The 21,129-nt window shown below is 76.1% G+C and overlaps 3 protein-coding genes and 1 non-coding gene across 4 annotated transcripts in view; 3 read left to right on the top strand and 1 right to left on the bottom strand.

Annotated features, from left to right (window-relative positions):
- The first annotated feature begins 202 nt into the window (after positions 1-202).
- Positions 203-275, top strand: TRNAA-AGC (transfer RNA alanine (anticodon AGC)). Its single transcript has one exon. It is a non-coding gene; the product is annotated as a tRNA-Ala (tRNA).
- Positions 276-680: 405 nt separating this feature from the next.
- AGBL5 (AGBL carboxypeptidase 5) lies at positions 681-12,327 on the top strand. The gene is given in 12 exon segments (XM_075415193.1): positions 681-872; positions 1,782-1,953; positions 3,131-3,297; positions 4,657-4,834; positions 6,656-6,834; positions 7,152-7,689; positions 8,197-8,366; positions 10,220-10,355; positions 10,587-10,749; positions 10,752-10,849; positions 11,228-11,394; positions 11,513-12,327. Coding segments are annotated over 12 exon segments (2,682 nt in total). The 5' UTR covers positions 681-684; the 3' UTR covers positions 12,039-12,327.
- Positions 12,328-14,233: 1,906 nt separating this feature from the next.
- On the bottom strand, positions 14,234-15,387 carry OST4 (oligosaccharyltransferase complex subunit 4, non-catalytic). The gene is made up of 2 exons (XM_075411488.1): positions 15,201-15,387; positions 14,234-14,482 (listed from the first exon to the last, which is right to left on the bottom strand). Exon 2 carries the CDS (start codon positions 14,479-14,481, stop codon positions 14,368-14,370), a length of 114 nt encoding a protein of 37 aa, XP_075267603.1. The 5' UTR covers position 14,482; positions 15,201-15,387; the 3' UTR covers positions 14,234-14,367.
- A 2,122-nt stretch (positions 15,388-17,509) lies between these two features.
- The window catches only part of EMILIN1 (elastin microfibril interfacer 1), an 8,233-nt gene continuing 4,613 nt past the window's right edge, over positions 17,510-21,129 (top strand). The window contains 8 exon segments of the mRNA XM_075445322.1: positions 17,510-17,566; positions 17,568-17,613; positions 17,658-17,682; positions 19,383-19,508; positions 20,456-20,676; positions 20,679-20,785; positions 20,787-20,840; positions 20,842-21,120. Of these exon segments, the coding sequence (XP_075301437.1) occupies positions 17,510-17,566; positions 17,568-17,613; positions 17,658-17,682; positions 19,383-19,508; positions 20,456-20,676; positions 20,679-20,785; positions 20,787-20,840; positions 20,842-21,120 (915 nt within the window).

Below are 21,129 nucleotides of genomic sequence, written 5' to 3'. Positions count from 1 at the left end.
TCTCTGATGGGGGGAAAAACCGGTGATTGTGGCAGTTTGCCCCCCGCGCTGGCGCTGTGGGGTTGCGGGGTGGGGGGGGGGCTGCGTCCTCCCCTGCCCCGGGGGTCCCCCCGCGTCCCGGCACCGGTGCGGGAGGCGGGGGGGGAACCCCGGGGGCGGGAGGCAGTGTATGGGGGTCGCAGGGGAGGGCGACAGAGGCGGCGGGGGATTAGCTCAGATGGTAGAGCGCTCGCTTAGCATGCGAGAGGTAGCGGGATCGATGCCCGCATCCTCCACTTTTCGCTTTCCGTGGGGGTGTTTCCCGCTTTTCGGCTTCTTTGGGGTTTTTTTCCCCGCTTTTCGCCTTCCTTGGGGTTTTCCCCCAACTTTTCGGCTTTCGGGAAATTTTTTTTTGCCCTTTTGTTCGTTTTTTTCTTGCCCGCGCGTGCCCGTGTTTTGCCCCCGCCCCGCGCCCGAGGTGGCGAAAGGGAGGGCGGCGGGGGCGTGGTCAGCGAGGGGTGGGCGGTGCCCCCGCCGCCGCCGCCCAACGGGCCGGCGCGTTGCTGGGGAGCGGCGGGCCAATGGAGGCGCGCGTTGCTGTTGCCCGGCGGCGCGGCGGGCCTGGCCGGGCAGGGCCGCTCGGCGGCGCGGGGCGCGGCGCGGGGCGGGATGGGGAGGTGAGCGGGCGGCGGCGGGCCGGCGGCCATGGAGGTGCGGTGCGGGGGGCTGCTCTTCAGCTCGCGCTTCGACTCGGGCAACCTGGCGCACGTGGAGCAGGTGGGGGCGGGGCGGGGGCGCGCGGCCTGGGGCACCGCCCTCCCCGCCGCCGACTACGAGTTCAACGTCTGGACGCGGCCCGACTGCGCCCACACCGAGTATGAGAACGGCAACAGGTATCGGGCCGGGGACCCCCGGGATAGGGGGTGCCCTAGGAGCGGGGGGGGCCGGGGACCCCCGGGATAGGGGGTCAGGGGGTGCCCTGGGAGCAGGGGGGGGCCGGAGACCCCCGGGGAAGGGTGTCAGGGGGTGCCCTGGGAGCGGGGGGGGCCGGGGACCCCCGGGGTGGGGGTCAGGGGGTGCCCTCGGAGCGGGGGGGGCCGGGGACCCCCGGGGTGGGGGGTCAGGGGGTGCCCTGGGAGCGGGGGGGGCCGGGAACCCCCGGGATAGGGTGTCAGGGGGTGCCCAGGGAGCGAGGGGGGCCGGGGACCCCCGGGGTGGGGGTCAGGGGGTGCCCTCGGAGCGGGGGGGGCCGGGGACCCCCGGGGTGGGGGGTCAGGGGGTGCCCTCGGAGCGGGGGGGGCCGGGGACCCCCGGGATAGGGTGTCAGGGGGTGCCCAGGGAGCGAGGGGGGCCGGGGACCCCCGGGGTGGGGGGTCAGGGGGTGCCCTCGGAGCGGGGGGGGGCCGGGGACCCCCGGGGTGGGGGGTCAGGGGGTGCCCTGGGAGCGAGGGGGGCCGGGGACCCCCGGGAGGGGGGGTCGGGGGAGCCTGAGGACCCCCGGGGGGGGGGGGTTGTGGGGTTGCTGCAGGGTCAGAGGTGTCCTGGGAGCAGGGGGGCTGCGGACCCCTGGGGAGGGGGGGTCGAGGGGTTGCTGTCAGGGTCGGGGGTGCCTGAGGACCCCTGGGGGGGGGGTGCTCTCAGGTTCGGGGGAGCCTGAGGACCCCTGGGGAGGGGGGGTTGCTGTCAGGGTCAGGGCTGCCTTGGGGCCTGCAGCCCCCGTGGGATGCAGCGAGCAGGGGGCCGGGAGCGGGGGGCCGAGGGGCTGCCCCGGCGCTGCCCACCCCCCCTCCCGCCCTGCGCAGGTCCTGGTTCTACTTCAGCGTGCGGGGGGGGGCCCCGGGGAAGCTGATCAAGCTGCACATCCTGAACATGAACCGGCAGAGCCGGCTGTACTCGCAGGGCATGACCCCCTTCGTGCGCACCCTGCCCGTGCGGCCCCGCTGGGAGCGCATCCGCCAGCGGCCCAGCTTCGAGGTACGGGGGACCCCCTGCTCGGGGTGGGGGGCAGCTCTGGGGACACAGCCCCCCGTCGCCCGCCGCGCCGTGGGGGGTGACCGCCAGCCTCCGGGCCGGTTTGTACCCTGGCAGCGCGAGGGAGAGGGCGGGGGGTTACCGCCAGAGCCCCCTCCCAGGGCTGAGCGCTCGGGAGAGGAGCACCGGCGGCTCCCCGCTCTGCTGGCTGCCTGCATGGGGCCAAGCTCTTTTTAGTGGTGCCCAGTGACAGGACAAGGGGCAATGGGCACAAACTGAGGCACAGGAAGTTCTGTCTGAACATGAGGAAGAACTTCTTCCCTCTGAGGGTGATGGAGCCCTGGCACAGGCTGCCCAGGGAGGCTGTGGAGTCTCCTTCTCTGGAGATATTCCAGCCCTGCCTGGACAAGGTCCTGTGCCCCCTGCTCTGGGTGACCCTGCTTCGGCAGGAGGGTTGGACTGGGTGACCCACAGAGGTCCCTTCCAACCCCTGCTATTCTGTGATTCTGTGATTCTGTGCCCCGGTCTGCGACCGGAACGGCGGAGCGGCTCTCGGAGCACGCCTGGCGCTTCCCTGCCCGCTCGCTGGTTGCTGAAGCAGCTGGGAAGCAGTTCTCGGCGGCGAGCCGTGCGACAGGAGAGGGCCGGTGCCCCCCGAGGGGAGCGGTGGGAGACGGCCGGTGCCCCCCAAGGGGAGCCGTGTGGGTGACGGGGCGGTGGGGCGAGAGCCCGGGGAGCCGACGCCAGCCGGAACGGCTGCGTCCCGTGGCCCCGTCCGGCCGTGTGGGCCGCAGACGGGAGCCTGCTGGTCCTGCTGGTCCTGCTGGTGGCAGCTGCCTGGGCGACAGTCGCCTGCGGGGACTCTGGGCCGTCCTTGCTCCGAGCACGCTGCTGCGGGGAGGCAGCGACCGCCCCTTGGGACAGAACCCGGGGAGAATCTCCCGTCCCCCGGTCCAGCGTCCCGCCGGGGCGCGCAAGGACCGAGGGCTCTGTGGGAGACGGGCCGGCGCTGCTGGGATCCGCGGGGAGCGCAGCCTCGGTTGCCGTGCGGCGCTGCGGGCACCGCCTGATGCCCGAGGGACGCGGCGATGCCGGAGCCGGGCCGCGGGGCTCTGCGTGGCCTCGGCCGGCGGCTCCGCGGCGCTGCCTGCGCTGAGCCTCTGCCCTGCGCCCGTCGCAGGTGGTGGAGACGCAGTTCGTGCTGTCCTTCGTGCACCGCTTCCTGGAGCACCGCGGGGCCACCACCTACTTCGCCTTCTGCTACCCCTTCTCCTACGCCGAGTGCCAGGAGATGCTGGCGCGGCTGGACGCCCGCTTCCAGGACTGCAGGCACATGTCTCCCAGCAGGTACGCGCCCCGCGGCGGGGCCGGAGGGGGCTCTCCGTGCCCCCCGTAGCTGCTGCTGCTTGCCCCTCCGGGCCCCGGCTCTGCTCAGGCGGCTGCAGCGGCTCCCCCCGCGCCCCAGCCGTGCGCTTCCGAGGGGCTGTCGGAGCTTCGGGCCAGATCCAGGTTCCCAGCAGGCGGAAGCGGCCGAGGAGGGGCTGTAACAGAGCCTGAGGTCTCAGGGGAGGGGGTTCTCAGAGGCCCAGACCCCGTTTGCGTTGCCCCTCCCGGCTGCGTCTCTCCCGCTGCTCCCTTCCTCCGCGTCGCGTCGCGGGGGGAGACCTCGCCTTGGCGCCCGGCTCGCTGTGGGTCGCGCCGGGGAGCTCCTCTGGGCTCAGCGACTTCTTCTCGGCCGTCAGAGGAGAGCGTGACCCCCAGCTGAGGGGAGGAGGGCGGGCAGCCTTCGGGGGTCTCTGGGGAGCCCTGTCCTGCCGCCCCTCCCGGCCCGTGGCGCGCAGCGGGGCTGGGGTCGTCAGTCCCCGCTCCCAGGCAGCGGGGAGCAGTGCTTCACGCGGGGGTTTGCTCCCCGGTTGTCCCGCGGGGCAGAGCTGGGAGAGCTCCCCGAGCTGGCAGCCGGCCGGCGAGGGTCTGGCGGCGACGTTCTCTGCGCGCCAGCCCACCTACGGGCGCGAGGCCCCGAGCCCCTCGGCGTCGCGGCGGGGCTGGGTGGTCCCGACCGAACCCTTCGGCGGGAGGCCCCGTCTGCCTCGGCGTGGCGGGGGCTGCGTGGGGCGGACGGCAGGGCCGGGGGACGGCTGGGGGCTGCGGCGGTGGGCTGGCGAGGGACGGGGCTGCCGACCCCTGCTCGGCCCGGCCGGGGTTCACCTCCCCGCCGGTCGGGTCCGGTGCTGCCACGGTGGGGGGGCCCGGCTTGGGCAGTGCCCGAGCTGCTCCCCCCTGCTCCCCACAGCTGGGGGTCCGGGCGGTGGGACCCCAGGGTGTGGGGCACCGCTCCCCCCTCGCCGCGAGCCGGAGCGGCCGTGTTCCTCGCAGGCTCCGAGGGCAGCCGGCAGCGGGTGCCCGCGGCAGCAGGAGGGGGTTTGGCCGCCGCGGTCAGGCGGGGGCTGTTGGCCCCCCGGGAGCAGGGGGGGCAGGGCCAGGTCCCGGGCGAGGGGCCGAGCGGAGGGCTGTAGGCGTGGGGAGCGTCCCCCACCCAGCTGGGACCCCCGATCCCTCCTAAGGGCCGCTCCAGCCGCTGCGCCGTGAGGCTCGGTCCCCGGCCCGGCGGCTGCCCCAGCCACGCCGCTTTCCGCCGCGGCGCGGGAGGCTCGGGGCCGTGCGTGGGCAGGCCGGCCCGGCTGAGCGTCGCTCCTGGCCCCGCAGCCCCCTCGACTCGGTCTATTACCACCGGGAGCTGCTCTGCCACTCGCTGGACAAGCTGCGCGTGGACCTGCTGACCGTCACCTCGTGCCACGGCATGCTGGAGAAGCGGGAGCCCCGGCTCGACAAGCTCTTCCCCGACACGACCACGCCGCGGCCGCGCCGCTTCGCGGGGAAGAGGGTGAGCTGCCGCGACGGCTGCGGAGCCGCGTCGGCGAGCGTGGCCGGGAGCCGTGTGCCGGGGCCTCGCCGCCGCCCTGGCGTTGCTGCCTCGAGAGGCGTCGCGTCGCGGAGGGCCGGAGCGTGGGGAGCCTGCGAGATCCCGCGCCGGGGCGTGGGAAGCGGTGCCCTGCCAAGAGCCCAGCGTGGCCGCGTCACCGCAGTGCCACAAAAATACCCTCTGGCAGCAGCACGCGCGCGTTCCTCCGGCCAAAATCAGCATCGCGTTTCCCACGAGCTTTGCTCTGTCCGTCTCTCGTCGCCGTCGCTCCGTTAGCTGGTGGAAGCGCTGCGTCCGGGGGGCCAGGCCCGGCGGCGGGGCCGGGCAGGGGGCTCCCTGTGCGGCTGCGCAGAGCCGGGGCCCGGCGCGAGGCTGCCTGCTCGTCCCCCGCTGCGCAGCTCCCGCCATGGGAAGGGCTCTTCGGGAGGTGCAGTCGGGCTCGTCCCCCGCTCAGGGCTTTTCCCGGGGACTGCGGGGGCTCGGCCCCCCTGCTGACCGCGCTCTGGTTTCTGGTGGTAGCAGGTCGCGGGGCTCCGGCCCTTCAGCTTCACGCCGGGGTGAGCAGCGTTCCCCCCAGCAGGACCTGGCTCCCAGAACATCCTCCTAGGGAAGCTCAGGAAGGGTGGGCTGGATGAGTGGTCGGTGAGGTGGGTTGAGAACTGGCTGAAGGGCAGAGCTCAGAGGGTTGGCATCAGCGGCGCTGAGTCTGGTTGGAGGCCGGGAACTGGTGGTGTCCCCAGGGGTCAGTACTGGGTCCAGCCTTGTTCAACTTCTTCATCAGTGACCTGGATGAAGAGTCAGAGCGTACCCTCACCCAGTTTGCTGATGACACCAAACTGGGAGGAGTGGTGGACACACCGGCAGGCTGTGCTGCCATTCAGCGAGACCTGGACAGGCTGGAGAGTTGGGCAGAGAGGAACCTGATGAGGTTCAACCAGGGCAAGGGCAGGGTCCTGCACCTGGGGAGGAACAACCCCAGGCACCAGGACAGGCTGGGGCTGAGCTGCTGGAGAGCAGCTCTGCGGAGAGGGACTGGGAGTGCTGGGGGACGACAGGGTGACCATGAGCCAGCAGCGTGCCCTGGGTGCCAAGAAGGCCAATGGGATCCTGGGGTGCATGAGGAGGAGTGTGGCCAGCAGGGCGAGGGAGGTTCTCCTCCCCCTCTGCTCTGCCCTGGGGAGGCCCCATCTGCAGTGCTGGGTCCAGTGCTGGGCTCCCCAGTTCAAGAAAGATGAGGAGCTGCTGGAGAGAGTCCAGCGCAGGGCTGCGAGGATGAGGAGGGGACTGGAGCATCTCTCCTGCAAGGAGAGGCTGAGGGAGCTGGGCTTGTTCAGCCTGGAGAAGAGAAGGCTGCGAGGGGACCTTCGAAATGCCTCTAAATATCTGCAGGGTGGGGTCAGGAGGATGGGGCCAGACTCTTTCCAGTGGTGCCCAGCGACAGGACAAGGGGCAACGGGCACAAACTGAAGCCTGGGAAGCTCCAGCTGAACCCGAGGAAGAACTTCTTCCCTCTGAGGGTGACGGAGCCCTGGCCCAGGCTGCCCAGGGAGGCTGTGGAGTCTCCTTCTCTGGAGATATTCCAGCCCCGCCTGGCCGCGGTGCTGTGCCCCCTGCTCTGGGTGACCCTGCTTGGGCAGGGGGTTGGGTGGGGGGTCCCCAGAGGTCCGTGCCCACCCCACCACGCTGTGAGGCTGTGACCCGGGAGAGGCGCCGAACGCGGTGGTGTTACCGCGCCCGGTTCCCGGCTGTCTCTCCCCGTTACCCCTGTCTGTTTGCCCCCAGGTGTTTTTCCTGAGCAGCAGAGTCCACCCGGGAGAAACCCCCTCCAGCTTCGTCTTCAACGGCTTCCTGGACTTCATCCTGCGAGAGGAGGACCCCCGCGCCCAGATGCTGCGGCGGATGTTCGTCTTCAAGCTCATTCCCATGCTGAACCCCGACGGGGTGGTGCGAGGCCACTACCGGTGAGCGGCACGGGCTGCGGCCGCGCCGGGGCACCGGCCGCGCTGGCGGCGTTGGTGCCGGCGCCGGCGCCTCGGGGCTGGGCCGGCTTCGGGAGGAGGGCGATGGCGCGGGGCTCTGCCTCGCTGAGGCACGTGCTGCCCGGGAGAGGCCCTGGGGTGCCTTGGGGCAGGGGCTCTGCCAGCTCGCCTGCGAGGGGCTCCGGGGCAGAGCCCAGCGCCCCGGCCGTCGCGAGGGATGGTCAGGTCCGGCCTTGCGGACGGACGGACGGACGGACAGCGCCGGGCGCAGGAGCTGACGTCTGCTCTGCTCTCTGCAGGACTGACTCCCGGGGGGTGAACCTGAACCGGCAGTACCTGAACCCCGACGCCGAGCTGCACCCCGCCGTCTACGGGGCCAAAGCCGTCCTCCTCTACCACCACGTGCACAGCCGCGTCCCGCCGGGCTCTCCCGACTGGAGGACGTACGTCTCCCCGCTCAGCACCAGCGCGCTGAGCGCCAACTCTGCCAACCACCCCGCGCCCCGCAGCGCCCCAGCCCCGTCCCCGTCCCTCTCGGAGCTGGAGAAAGCCAACAACCTCCGGAACGCGCCCGGCAGCTGGCGTGCCAGCACGTACTTGAGCCCTTCTCAGGGACCCCGGCTCCCGGGAGCCGAGCCGGGCGGCAAGGACCCGGCTGCCTGGATCCTGCCCTCGAGCGTGGCCGCCGAGCGCGGTGAGGAGGCGGCCAGGAGGCCTCTCCCCGAAACCGTCCTGCCGCAGGACAGCGGGCTGGCCTACTACATCGACCTCCACGGGCACGCCTCCAAGCGCGGCTGCTTCATGTACGGCAACAGTTTCAGCGACGAAAACGATCAGGTGAGGGCAGGGTGGGAGCGCGGCGGTGCTGGAGCGGGCTGGGACCCCCCCCCCCGCGCTGCGCTACCCCCTCCCCGGGGTCCCCAGCGCTCCCTCGCGCGGCTGGGAGAGGGGCCGGTGGTCCCTGTCCCGCCGGATGCCGAGCTCCTGGCTGGCGTCCGAGGAGCGGCCGTGGGGCTGCTCTCCCCCTCTCCGCTCCCGGGCCCGGCAGCTGCGGCGCGTCTCGGAGGACGGGGGAGCAGCCCCTGCTTCCCGGGGGGTGAGGGGCTGGGGAGCGCTGTGCTGCCGGGCTCCCTCCTCCCCGGCTCTGTCGGGAGAGCCCGGCCGCCGCAAATCCGTGCGGGGGTCCGGCAGGGCGAGCGGCGTGCCCGGGCGGCGCCGGAGCGGGCGAGACGCTGGAGCCGGGCGGAGTGGGCCCAGCCGAGCCGCGTCGCAGGGCTCGGCGCTGGAGCGGGGCGAGCAGCCGGGGGCTGCCCCGCAGTGCCGCGTGCCCCTCGGCCCTGGCAGGTGGAGAACATGCTGTTCCCCAAACTGGTCTCCCTGAACTCGCCTCACTTCGACTTCACCGGCTGCAACTTCTCGGAGAAGAACATGTACGCCAGGGACAAGCGGGACGGGCAGTCGAAGGAGGGCAGCGGGCGCGTGGCCGTCTACAAAGCCCTGGGCATCATCCACAGGTGGGCGAAGGGCGAGCCCCCCGCGCCTGCCAGCCCCCCTCGGCTGGTCGTGGGGGACGCAGCGCGCTGGGGGGACCCGGAGCCGCTGCTGGGGAGCGGCGGGGTCCCGCTGGGCTCCCCGGCGGGGCTGGCCGAGGGTGCTGGGTGCAGGCAGAGCCGGGGACCCCGCGCTGCCGCTCCCTGAGCCTCGCAGTCCCGCTCCGCTGCCTCCGGGCCCCTCACGTCCCCTTCTCCTCCTCGCTGTCGTGGAGCCGCTCGTGTGCGGCTTTCCCGGAGGAATCCTCCTCCTTCCCATGTCTGGGTCTGTACGGAGCCAAAATTCAAACCCGCGAGGCTGCGTGGGCTCAGCTTCCCCAGACCCAGCGCGCGAGGCTGCCGTCGGCGGCTCCGGCCTCTCCGCAGCGGCGTGGGGGATATTTTTGGGGCCGTTTCCGGGAACGTGGAGGTGGCTGCGCTCCCCAGCCTGGCCCACCCCGCGCTGGCCCCAGCGGGGCCGGCCGCAGGCGCCGAGGGGGGAGCGCGAGGAGCGTGCGGCGCTGCCGCAGACGCGGCGTTCCCCGGGAGGAGACGTGGGAGCTGCGCCAGGCCTCCTGCCAGCCCCGGGCGTCCCCGCAAAACCCCAGCACCCCCGCTCCAGCTCTCCGCGGCCGCCGTTCGCTGCCGGCGCGGGAGCAGGCTGCCCGCAGAGACGGTGGCTCCCGCCGCCCCGTCCCCCGGCGCTTGCTCTGCTGCCGCTCCGCGCCCAGCCGCGGGCTGGCCCCGCTAAAACCGACCCCGCGGTAACGACTTCGCGAGGTTTTGGGGCTGGGGTCGCTGGCGGAGCTCCGTGGGCTTTGCTGGGGGGGCAGGGGACAGCCCGTGGTGACGTCCCAGAAGGCGGCCGGCGTTGTGCTGGCATCCGGGGCACCGGGGCTCGGCCGGCGGGTGGGGAGGGGGCTCGCCGGCCCTCGGCGGGAGCAGCCGGCTGAGCTGTCCCTGGGCAGGGGGGCGGCTGGGAGCGATGCTGGCCGGGGGTCCTGGTCCCCCTCCCCTCCTTCACCCCCGCAGGCGTGCTCCGGGGGGGCCCGGCCGTGTCTCGGACACCGGGGCGAGCTGCCCGCCCGCTCGGTCCCGGGTGCTCTTTTCTGACAACACAACGTTCGCCTTCCTCCACCCATCGGGGCCCCCCTCCCCGTCACCTTCCAGAGGCGACCACGGAGCCTCGCGCGGGCCGCGGCCGCCCACGGGGCTTCGGCTCCGCCGGTTTGCTCGGGCTTCCTCGGTGAGAGCTCCCCGTTCCCCGCGCTCGTCGCTCCGCGAGCTGTCGGGACGCGCACCCTGGCCACGCGTCCCTGCGAACGCCGCGGCTCCGCGCCTCGGCCGCGTGGCGCGTCCGAGCCCTCCCCTCCCTGCGCCACGATGCCAGCGCGGCGCCCGGCTTCGCTCCCAGGGAGCGGCGTGCCCTCGGGAATCTCCTGCCGCGTCCGTGGCGTCACCTCACCCTTCGGGGGTGACTGGAGAGCCCCTCGGGGTGTCCCTGGCAGCGGTGGGTGCCTCGGCTGCGGATTTGAGGTCAGAGGGGGGCACGGCGCTGCCTCGGGGGCTCGGCCATCGCTGGCCGCTGCGCTCCCCGGCCCCACCGTGGCGGCTGTTCCCTCGGCATCGATTTTGGAGCCTGGTTCCCGGGGTCCCGTGCCACGGGCCCCCCTGCCCCGCTCGGCACGCGGTGCGGGTCGCAGCGAGGGCGGCGGCTCGGCGGCAGGAACAGCGTCGCCTCTGCAGACCCCTCCCGGGCCCGGCTCGCCCGGCGTCGGCGCGGCCGCAGAGCTCCGGCGCTCGGCGTCGGGTGACGCGTCCTTCCCCGCACTTCGCAGCTACACCCTGGAGTGCAACTACAACACGGGGCGCGCGGTCAACAGCATCCCCGGGGCCTGCCACGACGACGGGCGCGCCAGCCCCCCGCCCCCGCCCGCCTGCCCCTCCAAGTACACCGTGGAGCTCTTCGAGCAGGTACGGGGGGCCCGGGGCGGTGGGCGCACGGGCTGCGGCTGTCCCCGGTCCCCCGCCCCGCGAGCCGGGGCTGCTGCTCGCCGCGTGCCCCCCGTGAGAGCCGGGGGGTCCCTGCGGCTGAGGGCGCTGCGCCGGGAGCGCGGTGGGAGCCGGCGACGGAGACGAAACGAGCTCGGGGGGTGCCGGGGGCTCGGGGCTGGGTTTTCTCCCCTCTGCCTCTCGCCGCGGCAGGTCGGGCGCGCCCTGGCCGTGGCGGCGCTGGACATGGCGGAGTGCAACCCCTGGCCGCGGATCGTCCTCTCGGAGCACAGCTGCCTCGGCAACCTGCGCGCCTGGATGCGGAAGCACGTGCGGGGCATGAAGGGCGCCGGCGGGGGCCCGCGGAGGAGAGGGGGTGCCGGGACCCCCCCCAGCAGCTCCACGTAAGGGCCCGCCGCGTTCGGGGGGCAGGAGCCGCAGGATCACGCCGGTTAGCGATGATAAATGCGCTCCAAGTGAGTTGCCCTGCGCCGAACGACGCCAACGCTCACCCGCTTGCTTTCCCGCCCGGCCGAGGCCGCTGCTCGGTGCCGTCGGCACGCGGCCGCGCGGGGCTTCGCCTGCCCCGCAAGCCGGGAGAGAACCCACGTCCCGGCCGCGTCCCCTCCCCTCCCTGCCCGGGCCGGGAGGGATTTGGGACTGGGGGGGACAGAGCGGGGGCTGCCGGGGCGCGGCGTGGGGCTGGGAGCTGCAGCTGCTCGGGGACAGCCCCTCGCGCCGCGGGCTCCACTCCTGTCCCCGGGACGGTGATGGAGGCTGTGTCGGCGGGAGCGCGGGGGGAGCCCCCTCCCCGCAGAGCCGGGCTGAGCCCCCCGTTCCTCCCCCCCTTGCAGCGGGCTCCCCGCCTCGGCCTCCGCCGACGCCGTGTCCCGCGCCGGGAGCTGCGGCAGCGGCAGCCGGCAGGACTCGCCGCAGATCTCGGCCTCCCGGCCCTCGGCTGCGGCCGCGGCCAGCCGGAGCCCCCCGCGCGGCAGCGCCGGAGCCGCGGCCGCGGGCAGAGGTAAGCGGGGCTGGGGCCCCCTCCCGCGCTTGGCCCGCGCCCTGTGGAGCTGCTGCGCGGAGCCGCGGCGCGAGGAGAGCTCGGTGCCGGCGTAACGCCGCGCTTCGATGTAATAAAGCGGTTCTGCCTGGAGGAAGTGCGGGTCGGCCGCCGCCCCGTCCCCTCGCAAGGGTCCTGGACGCGGCGCGCAGCGGCCCTGCCTGCGCCAGGACGGACCCGGCTCGCCGAGACCCCCGGCTGCTCCAGCCCGGCTTCTGCAGGGGTCCGAGGGGGCCGCGCTGAGCTCCTGGCCTGGGCGGGAGGGACGCTGCCCGGTGATGGCAGTGCCAGCGCCCGCAGCCGAGGGGCTTCGGAGCAGCCGGCACCGAAACCTTCCGCCCGCCTGCCCTGGGCAGCGCCCGAGCCGGCCGCAGCCACCCAAGTGCCTTTCCCTTCCCGGGCACCTCCGAGCAGCCCGCGACGGTGGCACGGGGGCTGGCATGGCACCGAGCTGCCCGGCCGCCCGCGCAGCGGGGAGAAAGGCCCTGGCTCAGCGCCGCACCAGCCAGCCCCGTGGCCACACCGTGCCCTGGCCGTGTCGGGGGGCCAGGACACGGCCGGGCTCCCCGATGCTGGGCCTGGGGCTCGGTGCCGTGGCTGGGTGACGGTGGGGGCAGCCCTGGCCCCCGTGCTGCTCCCTGGGCCGATCCTGCGGCCCCCGCCCAGCGCCCAGCACCGCAGCATCCCGGCACGTGAGCGTGGGGTGCCCAGCGCGACGCCGAAGCTGCTGCCGCGTCACGGTCTGTGCGCGGGTGCTGCTCGCGGCAGGGCTCGCTGCGGTGCCGGCCGCTCCCTGCTGCTGCGTCGCTGCGGCCCGCGTGTGCTCTCTGGGCACCGCAGGGCCCTCGTCCCCCTGCGAGGACGGGGTGGGGGGCAATAAAAGGCTGCTGCTCTCCTGGGCACCTCGTGAGGCCTGGTCCTTCTGCCGCGGGCAGCGGGAGCAGCCCCCGGCCCGTCCCTGGCTGCCGGGGACGCGGTGGCCATCGGGCGCGGGAGCGGGAGCGTGGCACGGATCGGTGCCGTCCCCTGCGGCGAGGGGCGTGGTGGGTGGGACGCTGTGCCCTCGCGCCGCTGCAGCCCCGGCCACCGGCCCCGGGGACGGGGCTCTCACCAGCATCCCCCCACGGCCTGACCTCCGGTGTGCCCGGTCCCGCCAACACCCCCGGCTCTGGCTGCCGGCGCTGCCACCGCTCTGCGAACCCGGGCCCGGGAACGCTGGCACTGCCGTGTCCGGCAGGGAGACGAGGCCCGGGAACGCTTTGCCCCCACGGCTTGGCCGTACAAAGCCCCCGGCGCGGGCGGCCGCCCCGGCGTGGCGTTGGGAGGCCCTCACGGGCTCCTCCTGCCCCGGGGAGGACGCGGGAACGCCACGATCCCGAGGGCCGGCTGCGCTCCGGCCGGACAGCGGGCCCTCGGCGATGGCCGGGTCACGGGGAGGACGTCCTGTGCCGGACACACTGCTCCGGCCAAGCGTCGGCGACGCGTCCCCGTCCCGGCTGCTTCCTCCGGGCCTCGCGGGGTGGGCGCGGGCCCCCGCGCTGCCGCCTCCGCGCGTGCCGGCCCGTGAGCCCGGGCTGTGCCGGGAGCGGCGTCCCCACAGCCGCGGCGGGGAGCTCGGGGCAGCTCCCGTGGCCGAGCCCCGGGGAGCCCAGAGCAGGGCCGTGCTCTGCCCGCGGCCTCGTGGGTGCCAGGGCGAGGGGCGTCTCTGCGGGACCCCCCCCGGTGACCCTCTCGGTGGCGCGGCCTTTGCTGGCCAGGGTTTGTCACCGAGTTGTGCCGAGTCCGAGCTCATGAGCTGTCACCGGGCCCACCGCTGTCACCGGTACGGCCACCGCCAACAGTGCTGCTGCCACCACGACCCTGCCCGGGGGGGTCGTGTGGCACCCGGTCCTGGGGACACGGCCACGGTGGCACCTCAGCCCCCAGGGACCCCGCTGGCGGCACCGGCCCACGGGAGGCCCAGCGCGGCGCGGAGAGACGGCGGCTGCCCACGGCCCCGCGCGGCTGCATGGACCGGGGCGCGCAGGGGGGCTGGGGCACGGTGGTCCTGGAGCCTGGGGAGGGGGCTGCCCCACGGCGCTGCCAGCCGGGCCTGGGGGCTGTGGGGCTGGGGAATACTGGGGGGGGGGGCACACTGTGCCCAGCTGTGCCGGGAGGTGTCGGACCCCCTCCTGAGCCAGCCGCGCTGTCCCAGCCTGTGGGGCACGCCGGGGGATTCCCGCTGTGCAGAGACCCCCCCATCCATGGGGCTGGGACCCCCCCTATCCATGGGGCTGGGACCCCCGCCATCTGTGGGGCTGGGACCCCCCCTAGCCTGTGGGGCTCTGCCAGGAGTTTCTGCCCCACGTGTTCGTCCCGAGGGGCGCGGACGCCCCGATGCGAGGGGTCTGGCGCCGCAGGACCCCGACAACTGGGAGGGGCTTCCGCAAGCCGGGGGGCAACCGGCCCTGCTGGCACCCCCCCTCTGCCCCCCCCCGCTCCCCCCTCTGCCCCCACTGCTGGACGCCCCGAGACCCCCGAGCAGCCCGGGTGGGTGCTGGCACCAGCCGTGGTGGGGGGCTGGCTGTGGTGGGGGGCAGTGGGAGCGGGAGGGGGCTGCAGCCCCCCACACCGGCAGCCCCGCAGCCCCCCGGGCACGGCCCTGCCGCAGTGCCCGCTCTGGTGCCGACGCCGCTCTCTGTCCCCGCGGGGCTCTGCCCGCAGCCCCCCGGGAGGGTCCAAGCGCCAAGGGAAGCCCCCAACCCCCCCATGGGGACCCCCCGGACCGGAGCCCCCCCCAACAGACGCTCACAGCACGCGGTTCGTCGCTGTTGTCACGTTTCCATCACCGCGGCCGCGGCCACCCCCTCGGCGCCGGGACCGGGCCGCTCCGCCATGGGGGGTCTGGGGGTCCCGGGGGTGTCTGGGGGGCCCGGGGGGGTCCCGCCGCGCGGGTCACTCCTGCTTCTTGGGGTTGTTGACGGCCACGTAGTGGTAGAGGACGACGAGGAGGAAGAGCGAGACGCCCAGCATGTTGGCGAAGATGGCGAGCTGCACGTCCGTGATCATGCTGGGGGGCGGGGGGCGCGGGTCAGCCCCGACGGCACCCCCGCACCCCCCGGGACCCCCCCGCACCTCCCGGGACTCCCCGGCACCCCCTGGGACACCCCGGCACCCCCCGGGACACACCGGGACCCCCCGCTCCCCTCCCCCCCCGGCACCCCCGCACGCCCCCGCACCCCCAGGGACACCCCGGCACCCCCCGGGACACACCGGGACCCCCCGCTCCCCTCCCCCCCCGGCACCCCCGCATGCCCCCGCACCCCCCGGGACACCCCGGCACCCCCCGCTCCCCTCCCCCCCCCGGCACCCCCCCCGCACCCCCCCCGGACTCCCCGGCACCCCCCGGGACACCCCGGCACCCCCCCGCTCCCCTCCCCCCCCGATGGGAACCCCAGGCAGGGACCCCCGCTCCCCTCACCCCCCGGCACCCCCCCGGCACCCCCCCGGCACCCCCCCGCACCCCTCCGCACCCCCAGGGACGCCCCGCTCCCCTCCGCCCCCCGCACCCCCCCCGCACCCCCGGGACACTCCGGCACCCCCCGCGCCCCCCTGCACCCCTCCGCACCCCCCCGCACCCCCCGGGACACTCCGGCACCCCCCGGGACCCCCCGCTCCCCTCCCCTCCCCAATGGGAACCCCCGGCAGGGACCCCCCCCGCCTCCTCCCGCCGTGACCCCCCCCCGGCCCCCCCCCGGCGGGACCCCCACCCCCCCCCCCCCGCTCACGCGCCGCCGCTGCCGCCACGTCTCCCAGCGCCGCGCGCGAGTTCCGGCCGCGGGGCAGGGCGGGAGCGGTGACGTCACGGCCCGCTCCGCGCCGAGGGTCGTGACGTCGCGGCTTGCCGGGCCCCGCCCAGGCGGCGGCATCATGGCTCCGCGGTGACGTCACCGCTCCCGGCCCCAGGCCCGCAGTGACGTCACGGCCGGGATCACCCCGAGGCCCTTGGCGGGGGGGGGGGGGGTCACCAATGCTCCCAGTCCCCCCCCGTGCCCCCAGTGCCCCAGCCCCCCCCGCCGCCTCCATACAAGGCCGCGCGCGAGGCCGGGGCGGGGCTACGGCCGGGGGCGGGGCGGGGGCGGGGCCGGGGCGGGGCCGGGCGGCAGCGCCCCGAGGGGGGGAACCCCGGCGGGCGCGGGGCCAGGTGCGGCGGGCGGGGCGCGCGGGGCCGTACTGGGCTGTGCTGGGTGAACTGGGCCCAGCGGGGCTCGGCACGGGGGGGGCCGCGCCCGGGGTCCCCGCCGGCTCCTCCGGGGGCCTGACCCCCCCCAAGGCAGACCCCCCCCACTGTGTCCCCCCAGGGACCCCCCCCCAGGAACCCCCCTCCGCTGTGTCCCCCCAGGGACCCCCCCTCCAGAGACCTCCCCAAAGACCCACCCCCCAGGAACCCCCCCAAGGCACCCCCCCCAGGACCCCCCCCCCAGGGACCCCCCCCAGGAACCCCCTACCGCTGTCCCCCCCCCCAGGGACACCCCCCCAGGAACACCCCCCCCAGGCACCCCCCCCCAGGGACCCCCCCCCAGGAACCCCCCTCCACTGTGTCCTCCCCGCCCCCCCCAGTCCCGTGAGCGAGCGGCCGCTTCCCGCGCTGCCGCGCCAGGCCGTGACGTCACCCGGGGCCCGGGCCAAGGCGTGACGTCACCGGCAGGCCGTGACATCACGACGGGGGCTGGGGAAGCCACGGTGTCACGGCGGGGCCGGGGCGGGGGCGGGGGGGGGACGCGGCGTCACGGCCCGGTCCTGTGACCCCGGTGACCCCGGTGCGGGTGCCCGCGCTGCCGCGGGGACGTGGCACCCGGGCGTGGGGACACGGCACCCCAGTACGGGGACACAGCACCCCAGTATGGGGAGGTGACACCCCAGTACGGGGACACGGCACCCCAGTATGGGGACACGGCATCCCAGTAAGGGGAGGTGGCACCCCAGTACAGGGACACGGCACCCCAGTATGGGGATGTGGCACCCGGGCGTGGGGACACAGCACCCCAGTATGGGGACACAGCACCCCAGTACGGGGCTGTGGCACCCCAGTATGGGGAGGTGGCACCCCAGTACGGGGAGGTGGCACCCCAGTACGGGGACACAGCACCCCAGTATGGGGACACGGCACCCCAGTATGGGGAGGTGGCACCCCAGTACGGGGACACAGCACCCCAGTATGGGGACACAGCACCCCAGTATGGGGAGGTGGCACCCCAGTACGGGGAGGTGGCACCCCAGTACGGGGACACAGCACCCCAGTATGGGGACACGGCACCTCGGCGTGGGGACACAGTACCCCAGTACGGGGACATGGCACCCCAGTATGGGGACACGGCACCCCAGTACGGGGACACGGCACCCCAGTATGGGGACACAGCACCCCAGTATGGGGACACAGCACCCCAGCACGGGCACTGGTGCTGCCGTGGGGATGTGGCACCCCGTGACGGGGATGTGGCCCCCCAGTGTGGGTACCAGTGCTGTGATGGGGACGTGACACCCCAGCACGAGGACATGGCACCCCGCAACGGCACGTGGCACCCCGGCATGGGGCTGTGGCCCCCCAGTACGGGCACCAGCGCTGCCGCGGGTCCTTGTCACCCCCTCATGGGGCCGCGTCACCCCATGCCGGGGCCGGGTCCCCCCGTGCCGGGCCGGGTCCCCACGTCGCGGGGCAGCGGAGGCGGCGGGACCCCCGCGGGGGGCGGGGCGGCCGCGTGGGCAGCGCGGGGAGGGGGGGGGAGGGGTTCGTGCCGCCTGCCCTGGCCCCCTGCCCGGCCCCTCTGCCCCCCCGCCAGGCCCCTCTGCCCCCCCCCGCCCTAACGAGAACCAGATGTGCGGGGGGGGGCGGCGGTGCCCGGTGCGGGCAGGAAGCGGGGGGCCCCGGGGACCCTGGGCGGGCAGCGGGGCGGGGGGGGGGGAGCTGCGGCGGGGGCGCGGCCGGGGGAGGGGGGGGAGGGGGAGAGGAGAGGGGGGGGAGGGCAGAGCCGGGCCGGGCCCGCGCAGAGCCGGCAGCGCCGGGACGGGACGGGCCGCGCCCGGACCCCCCCCCAGCATGGCCCCCTGGCTCTGGCCGTGCCTGCTCGCTGCCCAGGCCCTGGCCGCCCACTTCCCCCCCACGCTACAGCCTCTACACGGGGGGGGCCGCCCCGCACGGCCCCGCACCGGCGCGGCCCCGCACGGCCCCGCCACGGCCCCCGGCGCTGCCCGCGCCGCCCGCCGGCACAGGTAGAGCCGGGAGGGGGGGACGGCACGCCGGGGGGGCACCGGGCAGCACTGTGGGGGGGACGACACCGGGGGGCACCGCCCGCCCCGACGCCGCGGCCACGCATCCCGGTGCGGGGTGATGCGGGGGGGCTGCCCCGCGTCCGTGCGTGGGGCCGGGGATCGGGGGGGGTGGGAGGGGGCTGCGAGGGGACGGACCCGGCCCCGGGAGGGGCTCGGTGCCGCCGGGGGTCCGGGGGGTCCCGGGACCGGCCCCGCTTCGGCACCGCACCCCCGCAACCGCGTCCGTGCGTGGGCTGGAGAGCCCGGGGGGTGCGGGGCAGGGGGACGCAGAGCAGGGGATGCGGAGCAGGGGGACGCAGAGCAGGGGATGCGCGGCAGGGAGATGCGGGGCAGGGATGTGGGACAGGGGGATGTGGGGCAGGGGGATGCGGGGCAGGAGTTGTAGGGCAGGCACCCCCAGCCCAGCCCCACGGCGCCGTGCGGGGCAGTGGCATCGCCGGGCGTTTCCCTGCGGCTCTGGGGGGGTGCAGGGGCCCCCTCACCCCCTGCCCTCGCCGCAGGGCTCCCGCCCCATCCCATCCCGCGTCCCGCATCCCCGTCCCATCCCGCATCCCGGTCCCGTCCCGCATCCCCGTCCCGTCCCGCATCCCCGTCACGTCCCCGGGCCGTGGGGCCCCAGGACAGCTGGGGGGTCCCGGGGTGGGGGGCGCGGGGACCCGGGGGGGGCCGGGAGGGCCGGGCGGGGGAGGGGAGGGCGGGAGGCCCGGGGGCCCCCGGCCGGCGCAGGAATTCCCGGCGGCCCCCGGGAGCAGCTGGAATCCGGCCGGGCTGGCGGGAACCGCCGGGCCCCCGCGCCCACCGCAGCCGGCCCGGGGGTCCCGGGGTCCCGGGGGGCTGCGTCCTGCGGGGCTGCCCGGCCTGGGGCTGGGGGCTGCCCGGCGTGGGGCTGGGGGCTGCTCGGCGTGGGGCCGGGCAATGGCTCCGGCTCCAGACTCGGACCATATAAGGCTGCGTCAGGGTCCCCACAGCCTGTGGGGCCGGGCTGGGGTCCCACGCGATGGGGCTGGGGTCCCACACAATGGGGCTGGGGTCCCTGCAGCCTGTGGGGCCGGGCTGGGTCCCTGCAGCCTGTAGGGCTGGGCTGGAGTCCCTGGCTGTGGGGCTGGGGTCTCTGCAGCCTGTGGGGCTGGACTGGGGTCTCTGGCTGTGGGGCTGGGTCCCACGCGATGGGGCTGGGGTACCTGGCTGTGGGGCTGGGGTCTCTGCAGCCTGTGGGGCCGGGCTGGGGTCCCTGGCTGTGGGGCTGGGGTCCCCACAGCCTGTGGGGCCGGGCTGGGGTCCCGGGCCGGCTGACCCCCCCGCTGAGCGGCTGCCCCGCCGGCGCAGGGGACAGCGGGGGGACGCGGGGGGGTGTGGGGCAGGACGTGGGGCACCGACCCCCGGGACGGGCAGCGCGGGGCCCCGCCGCGTGACGGGGTGCCCGGCCCCCCAGACCCTGCCTGGGGCAGAGCCCCCGGCCCCCCGGGGCTGCCCCACGGCCGGGGCTCGGCGAAGGACCCCGACGCGGGGGGGCTGCGGGGCAGAGCCGGGGCGGGGGGGCTGCGGCACGAGGCAGGGTCCAGACATCGATGCCGCGGCTGCTGCGGAGCCGGGGGTCCGGGGTGTGGGGTCCGGGGGTCCGCGCTGACCCCTGCCCGCAGGAACTGGTGCGCCTACGTGGTGACCCGCAGCGTGAGCTGCGTGGTGGAGGACGGCGTCGAGAGCCTGGTGCGGCCGGAGGTGCAGCCCTGCGGCTGGGGGCAGCCCCAGTGCCCCCGCGTCCTGGCGTGAGTGGGGACGGCGCGGGGGGCTGCGGGCGGGGGGCTGCGGGCGCGGGGGCTGCAGGCACTGGGGGCTCTGGGTGCGGGGGGCTGCGGGCGGGGGGCTGCGGGCACCGGGGGTCTGGGCGCGGGGGGCTGTGGGTGGTGGGGGGCTGCGGGCGCGGGGCTGCGGGCGGGGGGCTCCAGCTGTGGGGGGCTGCGGATGCGGGGGGTTCTGGGCGCAGGGGGCTGCGGGCGCGGGGGGCTGCGGGCACGGGGGGCTCTGGGCGCAGGGGGCTGTGGGCGTGGGGGGCTGCGGGTGCAGGGGGTTCTGGGTGCGGGGGGCTGTGGGCACGGGGGGCTCTGTCCATGGGGGGCTGCGGGCGCGGGGGGCTCTGGCTGTGGGGGCTGCGGGTGTGGGGGCTGCGGGCGCGGGGGGCTCTGGGCACGGGGGGCTGCGGTCACGGGGGCTGCGGCTGCGGGGGGCTCTGGGCACGGGGGGCTGCGGGCGCGGCGACGCCGACGCTGTTTGTCCGCCCCGGGCTCGTGTTTACTTTTTCTCAAGAGCTGGGCGGCCTCGCGCGATGCCGGGGGGGTGAACGGCCCCGGCCCCGGCCCCGCCACAGCCCCGCGCTCCCCGCACCCACACCGGCTCTCCCGGCCGGCGCGGGGGGTGATGGCCATGGCGGGGTGGGGGTCCCGGGCAGGGGCAGCTGCCATGGCTGGGATGGCAGGGAGCGGGGTGTGGGGCTGGGAGGGGGGTGTGGGGCAATGAGCAGGGTGTGGAGCAGGGGGCTGGGGGGGCTATGGGACAGGGGGCTGGGAGTGGGGCTGGGAGCGGGGTGTGGGGCAGGGAGCGGGGTGCAGGTGGGGGGCTCTGTGGGCAGGGAGCGGGGTGCGGGGAGGGCTCTTCCCCCCCAGCCCCCCCGCCCAGCCCCGCTCCCCCCCGCCGCGCGGGACCCCTCTGCCCGCAGGTACCGCAGCCTTCTGCGGCCCCGCTACAAGCTGGCGCAGCGCTCGGTCTCGGAGCTGGCCTGGCGCTGCTGCCACGGCTTCTCGGGCCCGGACTGCGCCGAGGGGCCGGCGCCCGCGTCCCCGCAGCCCACCGCCCGCCCCCCGCCCCCGCCCGGCAGCCCCACGCTCTCCGGCTTCGGCAACCCCGCTCCGCGGCCTGGGGGCGAAGGTAGCGCCGGCGGGCGGGCGGGCGCGGCGGCGCGAAGGCGGCGGCGCGGCGGCCGCGTGGCTGACGGTGTGGCGCGGTGGCAGGCGTCGGCGACGCGGAGAAGGTGCGGCGGCTGGAGGAGCACGGTGCGGCGGCTGAGCGAGCAGGTGGAGGAGCTGCGGGCGGCGCGGGACCCCCCCGCGCGGTGACGCCGGCGCCGAGCAGCCCCCCGCCGCGGCGCTGAGCCACGTGCAGCGGCGGCTGGAGGAGCTGGACGGCCGCCTGCGCCGGCACGAGAGCGGCGGCGGCGGCGGCGATGGCGCGGCGCTGCGTGAGAGCTGCGCGGCCTGCGCGGCCGGCACCGAGGGGCTGCGGCGGCAGGCGGCTGAGGACCGCGAGCGCATGCGGGTGCTGGAGGAGCTGGTGGGCTCCGTGGACCGGCGCAACCGCGAGGCGGTGGAGACGGTGCGGGAGCACGTCAGCAGA

This window comes from Opisthocomus hoazin, chromosome 2 (genome assembly GCF_030867145.1).
Source record: "Opisthocomus hoazin isolate bOpiHoa1 chromosome 2, bOpiHoa1.hap1, whole genome shotgun sequence".
Lineage (NCBI taxonomy): Eukaryota > Metazoa > Chordata > Aves > Opisthocomiformes > Opisthocomidae > Opisthocomus > Opisthocomus hoazin.
This window is presented reverse-complemented; position numbering and strand designations above follow the sequence as displayed.

Excerpts from the sequence above, each read along its gene's own strand:
- OST4 (XM_075411488.1), bottom strand. The coding sequence starts at position 14,481 with ATGATCACGGACGTGCAGCTCGCCATCTTCGCCAACATGCTGGGCGTC.